The following is a 9,451-nucleotide window of genomic DNA, read 5'->3' as shown; positions in this document are numbered from 1 at the left end:
TTGTGCGCACGATAACTCTTAAAGAAAGTAACCGATTTGGTCAGTACTTTGCCCATCGTGAAATGTGTACCAGACTTAGATAAGGTATCAGTATGGACTCAATCAGTCCACTCCTTCGGGTACCTCCCGCACAAAATTTCAGAAAAGTTCACTTTTGGGCCATCTCTCGAATCGCCTTGGTTTTTATTGTTACATCTTGTATTCACTTTCCCCTATACGAAGGTACAGGGGCAAGTCCATACTTCTTGAGAAAACAGCCCGAAGGGTGTAAAAACCCCCTATGACACCCCCATGGTCTATGTCGGTCCATTCCTTTAACATTGCTGTTTCAGAATGCGCAAAAACTTCCCAGTTGTAAGCGGTTTTCATTCAAAGTTAGTTAAAGGGCACCGTATTTGACATTGTTTTGTATGGAGGCGATACAGACAGTGCATTGTACCAATTTGAACTTCTATATCTCAAAAATGGTAAAATCTACATAAATACATTAAGGTAAATGTTGTAGAGAATTTTCACTGCTACAACATTTTCTTTAGTCCGATTACGATAGGACTTGTAGTTTCCAAGAAAGCTTGTGAAAACCGATAAAACCATAAAAATGTGGACTTTGACCACGAATTATTTGATTTTTGTTGTTTTTTGATTTTTCTCATCTATGAACATTGTAGTTCCAAAATCCGCAAAAACTTCCAAGGTGTATGCATCTTTCATTTAAAGTTAGTTAAGGCGCACCGTGAGAACAAATGTCCTGTAGAGGACCTACTAAGAATGTAAGTCTAGAAGTACTCTTATGTACATAAGGAACAAAGGGCATTATATTTTATGAATATTGTCTACCAATTTTATTGTAAATTGTTTCCTCATTTCCTACGCTTCTATTCAATAAACAATAATAAAAATGTTGGATACATTACAATGTAAACAAATAAAATTAATAGTGTAACAACTTCAAACTCAAATATTAGTTTCTTTTGTTTATAGAAATTGAAAACAGAATATACCGCTGCACCTCTAGGTTCAATTCAACACAATTATTAAAAAAATAAAGTAAACAAATTATTGTTATCTGAACTATAAATGAAAACTAATGTTAGGCACAAATGTATTACACTCCACCACAATGCACAACAGTTGGTGACGACAAAAAACGTTAATGTTTTCATTTTGTGGAGTATTTCAAACAATTGATTAGAACCGTCATGTCTTCATATTGCCACGGTATCATACACCATTGGAACTGATAACAATTTACCAACGTTATGTTGTTGGAATAGACCTGTCTGAGATAGTGGCAAATGCCTTTGACAGTTTCCAATTGAAGGCAGTACGAAAATTGTCAACGTAGGTGCATCACTTTTCGTAGTGCCGTTGTAGTTTTAAGTTATTATCGTGAATATGAGTCACGGGCGGCGGCAATTAATATTTTCATTTGGATTTTTATTGATTTTGTTATTAAATGCCTCAATCGCGTATTCACAAGATGCACAAGAGCGCAGCATATCTACTTCGATAGCGGGCATGGAACAACTATTGATGTCGGAAAAAATTTTGATCAATACTGTGGAAAGATATGTCGAAGAATTACAAGCCAAAGTGAATTCATTAAAAAAGTGAGAGAAGTTTCGAAAAATAATATAAAATAATTTGCTAATAAAGGGAATAAGTGAAAGGAGATTTATAATAAATATTATAGTGAAAAGTGCATAGATAAATGTAAGAAAGTATCACTCAATTTTACTGACTTAAATATATCCTCAGCCTATGACAGAAGATTCTACAAGCAGACCCAACACCGGCTACACTAACAAAATCATATTTATACTTGCACCTTAATATGGAGGTTATAATTAAATTTGTCATTCCGTTTGTGACACATCGAAATATTCATCGGAGACCCTATAAAGTATATACGTTCTTGATCAGGGTAAAATTCTAAGTCGATATAACCATGTCCGTCTGTCCGTTCGTCCGTCTGTTGAAATCAAGATACAACTCACAATTTTTAAGATAGAGCTTTTTAATTTGGTATAGCAGTTTCTATTACCCCCAGGAAGTTTGGCATTGCAAATGGGCTATATCGGACCACGTTTTGATATAGCCCCATAGAACGGTACCAGTATCGGTATTTTGCAGGTTTTAGCCTCATTATCACACCGAAGGGGCTGAAATTTGGTACTTAGTCTTCGTTGGGGGTATAAAACTTTCTCCCAGAAATTTGTCCGTATAGGTCCTTCATATAGCCCCCATAGAACTGAAATTTAGTATTTAGCCTTCATTTGGGGTAATAAACGTTCCATATGAGATTAGTCGGTATATGTCCACTCCTTCATATAGCCCCCATAGAATGTACCTCCCGATATTCGGTGTTTTGAAGGTTGTGACCTCAATACTCATCAGAAATGGCTGAAATTTACTATTTAGTATAAATTTAGTAAAAAACTTTCCCATAGAACGGTACCTCCGTATGTCGGAAATTTGGTATTTGGTCTTCATTTGGGGTATTAAATTTTCCATATGAAATCTGTCGGTATATGTCCACGCCTTCATATAGCACTCATAGAACGGCACCTCCCGATTATCGATATTTTGCAGGTTATGCATGAATATTCCACCGAAATTGTCGAAATATGGTAGTTAGTTTTCATTTGGGGTACAAAACTTTCCATATGAAATTTGTGGGTGTATCAGTGTTGTGCAGGTTGTGGCCTCAATATTCCTACGAAATGCTTTGCTTTGTTGCTGAAATTTGGTATTTACTCTTAGTTGGTGGTACCCAAAAGTTTCGGTCACGCCTTAGTATAGCCCCTAGAACCCATAGAACGGTAACTCCCGATTTTCGGTATTTTGAAGGTTGTGACCACAATAACTCAACAAAATGGCTGAATTTCGGTATTTAGTCTTCAACTTTCAACTTTCAAAATGTCAAAAATTGTCATGTACAGTTCTGTGGGGCTATATGAAGGCGTGCACCTATACCGAGGTCCACGCCTTCATATAGCCCCACAGAACTGTTCATGCCAATTTTCGATATTTTTCCCATTCGATATAGATCCCATAGAACGGTACCTTCCGATTTTCGTTATTCTGAGGGTTACGTCGTCAATATCCCACCGAAATGACTGAAATTGGTTATTTAGTCTTCCAGGGGGTTTTAAAATATTCCAGAAGAGAATTAACAGTATAGGTCCACGACTTTCTGTATCCCAAATAAAAGCGCACCTCTTGATTTTCGGTATTTTAAAGGTTATACCCACATTAACTGGCCGAAATATCGGAAGTTTGGTATTTAGTCTTCTTTCAGCCAAAAAGTTTCTGCCAGAAATTTGTCGCTGTATATCGAAGTTTTGATATTGCCCCCATAGAACGGTACCTACCGAAATTCGGTATTTTGATATTGCTAAAATTTGGTATTTAGTCTTCTTCATAAACGAAAGGAAACTAATTGTTCCATTTTACTTCAATACAACTCGTGGTGGAGGGTATACCAAGTTCGGCCCGGCAGAACTTAACGCCGTTCTTGATTTTAAAACAAATTATTTTGCTCTGTCACTCTTCTTTGAGGAAGTTTCTATGCAAAATTTCATGTAACATCCATTAAAATAGTAATCAACCCTCAGGCCCAAATTATTGACCGAACGTTAAGAAATTTTGTCGGATTTCGATTGGTAATTATCGGAAGAGATCAGTGGAAATTGACCATAAAACAACCTTTAGGCCAAAGAGGGTATATAAACGTTCATACGACCAAAATGTTTGGACGAAATCCATTTCAGACAATTTGGAATCGATTTTGCTATGTACGTCTGTCTGGAGCGCACGATATCTCTCGAAAGGATCAACCGACTCGGTTCAAAATTTGCCCATCGTAATATTTTGTCCAAACTTGTATCAAGTTCGAAGATGGGCATATCGGTCCACACTGACGGCTGGTGTAGTGTATTCAGATGTGTGCTTACATAGCATGCAGCGACATAGTCCCAGCCATAGTCCTTCGCCTGCACAAGTTTATTGCATCTCACCGAAGGTTGAGTGTAGTTCATGCGGATGTGACAAACTAACCACGTGTAGAGAAGTTTTTCATATCGGAAATACTCAGGAAATATAGGCGAACATTAACGAAGTGGATTTGCCATCACACAAAATTTTCATGTTTTAGCCAAGTATTGAACCGCAGACCTACTGAGTGCAAGGCTTACCACTGCACCATGCTGGCTAAAAGAACTATATGTGGTAAAAATTCGAACAGAGCATAAAATGAATCTAAGCGAAAGAAAACAACATACATGGCCTTCCTAGAACTTCGTGTAAGCTTGAATGAAATATCACGATGTGTAAATATTTTTTCCAAACTTCATTTTCATGTGAGAATTATGTGTGCGTGCTTACCATTGCACCACAGCAAAGTGTAGAATGGAATAAACATGGAAAATATGCCTAAGTATTTCGAATTTGTTTATCTGTATACCCTATAAAGTATATAAACCTTTGATCAGTCGATATAGCCATATCCGTCTGTTGTAATCACTCTAGCGTCCACAAAAATTGAGCTTTCACTAGAGTGTCTTTTTGTCATTGACAGGTCAAGTTCGAAGATGGGCTATATCGGTCCACGTTTTGGTATAGTTACCATATAACGGTACCACCCGAGTTTCGTTATTTTGAGGGTTTTAGCTACATTGTTTGACGGAAATACCCGCAATTTCACATTTGAGGTTCCCTGCATTTCCAAAAGTTTTTCCCATATAACGGTACCTACCGATTATATGGGGATTTTAGCTTATATTTTTAACCGAAATAGCCGTAATTTGATATTTGAGGCTCTCAGTGGTGAAATTTTTAACTGAACTAGCTGTAATTTGACACTTGAGGTTCTCTGTTGTCACGAAATCTCTTCACTGAAAATAGTCAGCATAGGTCCACGTTTTGATATAGCCCCCATATAACGGTACCTACCGTTTTTTAAGGATTTTAGCTAACATATTTAACCGAAGTAGCTGTAATTCGACATTTGAGTAGCTGTAACTTGACGTTTGAGGGGATGAATGATACCAAGTAACCTTTAATATGGCAAAGCCCAGGATTTTTCTTGGTCCCACTTTCATCTCAAGTGGACACTGACCTCTCCCTGGTGTCACCTGGGGAGCTGCCTCTAACATCCGTTAAAGGTAGTGAGCAAACATGAGCCAGCTCGTTCACCAATAAATGTTGGGCTAGTAACTCACCCCGTCAAAACACCGCCTACTTTGACAAAACAAAGATAAAGAAGAAAGAGTTGACGACCGCCACAAACGTTTTAAAGACCATGATCTGCACCTAGAATGTCAGGTCTCTCTACAGAGAATGTCAGGTCTCTCTACTTGGTAAGTACAAAGCTGGTACCATCGCCTTACAGGAAGTGCAATGGAACCGGGCAGACGTAAAAATCACAAACGATTACGCACTATATTATAGCTGCCATGAAATGAAACATGAGCTAGGTGTTGGATTTATCGTAAATCGGAGGTTTAAAAGTCTCGTCTCCAGCTTCACTCGGTTGATGATAGAATTGCCACAATCCGTATAAAAGCACAGTTTTTTAACATCTGTCTCAAATGCGCCCATGCCCCGAGCGAAGAGAAAGATGAACAGACCAAGGATATATTCTACGAGCGCCTGGAGAGAGCATATGACCGCTTCCCTGGCAATGACATTAAGATTGTTCTAGGAGATTTTAATGCTAAAATTGGGAGCGAAAATTTCTTTGGTCTCACTGTCGGAAAGTTCAGCCTTCATGAGATAACATCCGACATCGATCGCATCGGCTGATCGCTTTTGCAGCGGCAAAAAACATGGCAGTGAGCAGTACCAGGTTCCAACACCTCGACATACACAAGGCCACGTGGATATACACAGATGGGAAAACAAGAAAACAGATTGATCATGTTGTGATAGACGGAAGACACTTGTCCAGTGTGTTAGATGTTTGTACCGATAATGTGGAAGTGCAGTGGCAAACCGCCGCAAAATCTTTGCTTGGGTACAAAAAACCACCACCTAAAAATCTATGGTACGATCAGGAGTGTCAGAAGGCTACTGAAGAAAAGAACGCGGCATACAGAGCAACCCTGCATTCAGTAGCAATACGAAGCGCGAAAGAAAAATATCGGAAGAGGAGAGAGTGGAAGCGTATTTTCAGAAAATAAAATAAAGTCAGAATGAAGTCCGAAAATTTCACTATAGTGTAAAACACCAAACTGAAGGGTATGGTGCAGTCATATTCTCACGCAAAGATCATGAAGGGGATTTGGTAACTGATACAGATAGCGTACTGAGGATCCGGAAGGAGCATTTCATGAAGCTTTTAGTATCGAATATGGGCGCCAATGTAGATACACCAGAACCGGGGAAAAAGCATACCCAACGATTGGAACCTCAGCCTCCTATGTCCCGTACACAAGAAAGGAGGCAAGACGGTGTGTACAAACTACAGAGGCATAAGTCTGCGTAACTGTGTAAACCTCCAAAAATATGGTCAATAAAATAATCGGGTCATACCAATCGGGTTTTAGATGCAAAACCACCTCTCGTCAGACCAAACATACACTCTACCAGACGTTGATACTACCCGTACTTATGTATGGATCTGAAGCATGGGTACTTTCGAAAACCAATGAGGCAGAACAGGGCGTGTTTGAGAGAAAAATTCTTCGAAAGATTTATAGACCAATATGCTTTGACGCTGAATACCGACGTCGTATGAACCACGAGCTGTACCAGCCGACCGACATCGATATAGTAAAACGTATTGAGCTACAACGATTTCGTTGGCTGGGTCATGTCAGCAGGATGAATAAAGATGCCCCTGCCAGAAAGGTATATGAATACGTGCCACTCGACGGTATTCAGCCCAAGGGAATGCCCAAACTCCGATGGAAATACCAAGTCAAATATGATATCACAAAATATGGCATCCAAGTTTGGAAATCTAGCTACATTGCTTGACGGAACTACCCGTAATTTGACATTGAGGTTCCGTGCAGTTACAAAACTTTTCCACCAAAAATTGTCAAGGTGGGCCTATCCTTTGATATTGACATTTAAAGGTACCACCTGATTGAATACATATTTTAGATTCGATTAGATAATTTAGGCATTTGGGGTATCCGTGGTTAAAAAATTGTTGCACCGAAAATTGTGGACTGGAATGGAAACTCATTATTCCATTCTAGTTAAGAATATTTTATGGTGGAGGGTATAAAAAGTTCTACCCGGCCGAAGTTAACTACTTTTTACTTTATTTCCCTTAGTTTAGTCACCGTATTGAAAACGGAAAATGATAAAGCTTTACAAGATCCTGAAAAATATCTACACAATCCATTGAATGGATTTTCCTTAATACGGCGCATGCATAATGATTGGAATAATATTGAGCTGTTTATGGCGAAGCCAGTCGGTGAATGTAAGTCATACAGACGCATTTGTAAATATATTTAAGGATTGCAAATTTAAATAAATATATTTACTTTTTTATCAGCCTATATAGAAGTAATAAAGAAATATCGTCATGAAATGCCAACCACAAATGATATATCTGAAGCCTCTGAGGCAATACATCGGCTGCAGACAACGTATGACATGAAAATTGATGATGTTGTCAAGGGCATTCCCTGTGTAAACGGTTTTCTTTAAAAGTTAATTAAGACGCACCCTTCATGTCATTGTTTTATAAGGGGCGATACAGTCAGTGCATTGTCCCAATTTGAGCTTCAATATCTCAAAAAGGGTAAACCCTACGAAAATACCGTAACGGTCAATCTTGTACAGACTTTTCATAGCTACAATATTATCTTTAGCCGCATTTTGATAGGACTTGCGGTTTCTAAACAAAATCGTCAAAACCTAAACAACCCCTAAAAATGTCAACTTGAATCGCGATTTATTTAAAAAACGCTCCGGCGATTTTTTTTGTTTTTTGATTTTTCTCATCTATGAACATTGTAGTTTCAGAATCCGCAAAAACTTCCCAGGTGTAAGCACCTTCCATTTAAATTTGATTCAAGAGCACCGTGACATGTGACCGTTGTCCTGCCCATGGCATTAATTAAATTATTCCAGGTTATTTTAATGTCAAAATTGGTAAAGTGAATAAATATCTTTGGCCCAACAGTCGGGAATTCAGTGTCCACAGCAAACATAAACTCGGCTTACTACTTTGTTTCAGCAAAGGTACAGCTCCAATTAAACGTAGAAAATAGAGTACGGACAGACACGACACGGAAATTGGACATCGCTAAGCTGCAATTACAACAGATAGCCATAGCATATACCACTCAACTGGCCCAACTGCTTAATCAAATCACTCCTCGTCGCGATATCTTGTCAGAACAGTGGTAACAGTACAATCTGTACTCACCCAGCAAAAAGAAATAGTTACCATGTAATGGGTTTTATTAGTAACACTTTATTTTTACAAGGGCATGTCGCACTGAGTAACTAGTTATAGTTGTAATCCTGCACTGTAATTTATAAGATCTTGACCTTGTAGGAAGAAATAAATAAATAAATAAAATAACCAGTAGAATAACTAGTTATTCTATGTCGACTAGAAGTTGATCAAGTAAAAACGGCGTTAGGTTCTACCAGGCCAAACTTGTTATACCATACACCACTAGTTGTATTGAAGTAAAATGGGACAAATAGTTTCAAATTTCAGCAAGTTCGGTAAAAAATGTGGCTAACTTTCAAAATACCGAAATTCGGAAGGTACCGTTCCATGGGAGCTATATCAAATCGTCGATCTATACTTACAAATTTCTGGCGATAAGTTTTTAGACTCAAAGAATTTTCCGATATTTCGGTAAAACCTTCAAAATAACGAAAATCAAGAGGTTCGCTTCTATGGGAGATATAGGAACCCGCAGACCAATGCTGATATTTTTCTTCTGGAATATTTTGTAACCCCATAGAAGACTAAATGACAATTTTCAGTCTTTCGGGTGGATATTGACGTCACAACCTTCACAATTAGGCAAATCAGGAGGTATCGTTCTACGGGGGCTATATCGAAAAGCGGACATATACCGACGAATTTCAGTCGGAAAGGCATATACCTACAACAAAGACTAAATACCAAACTAAAGCCATTTGGGTGGGTTGCTGTGGCCACAATCTACAAAATAATACCAAACATCCTAGGAGTAATGGAAACTTCAGTACCAAATCACACAGCTCTCTCTTAAAAATTGCGATCTGACAATTTAATTTGACAAATTTAATAATACCCTCATATCATATAGCCCCCATAGAACCGTACCTCCCTATTTTCAGTATTTGGAAAGTTTTAGTCATAATGACCAACCGAAATTACTGAAATTTGGTGGTTAGTCTTAAACAGAAGTACGAAATATTCCAACTTAGAATTTTGGGTGTAGGTCCACGTTTTGATATAGCCCCCACAGAACGAGACCTCCCG

At 38.3% G+C, this 9,451-nt stretch overlaps 1 protein-coding gene across 1 annotated transcript; it reads left to right on the top strand.

The window, feature by feature from the left end:
- The first annotated feature begins 1,320 nt into the window (after nt 1–1,320).
- On the top strand, nt 1,321–7,668 carry LOC141391433 (prolyl 4-hydroxylase subunit alpha-1-like). Its single transcript, XM_073964327.1, has 3 exons — nt 1,321–1,610; nt 7,287–7,438; nt 7,514–7,668. Exons 1-3 carry the CDS (start codon nt 1,396–1,398, stop codon nt 7,666–7,668), a joined length of 522 nt encoding a protein of 173 aa, XP_073820428.1. The 5' UTR covers nt 1,321–1,395.
- Nucleotides 7,669–9,451: the final 1,783 nt, after the last annotated feature.

This window comes from Musca autumnalis, unplaced genomic scaffold (genome assembly GCF_047663935.1).
Source record: "Musca autumnalis isolate F117 unplaced genomic scaffold, ASM4766393v1 scaffold_1, whole genome shotgun sequence".
Classification (NCBI taxonomy): domain Eukaryota; kingdom Metazoa; phylum Arthropoda; class Insecta; order Diptera; family Muscidae; genus Musca; species Musca autumnalis.
This window is presented reverse-complemented; position numbering and strand designations above follow the sequence as displayed.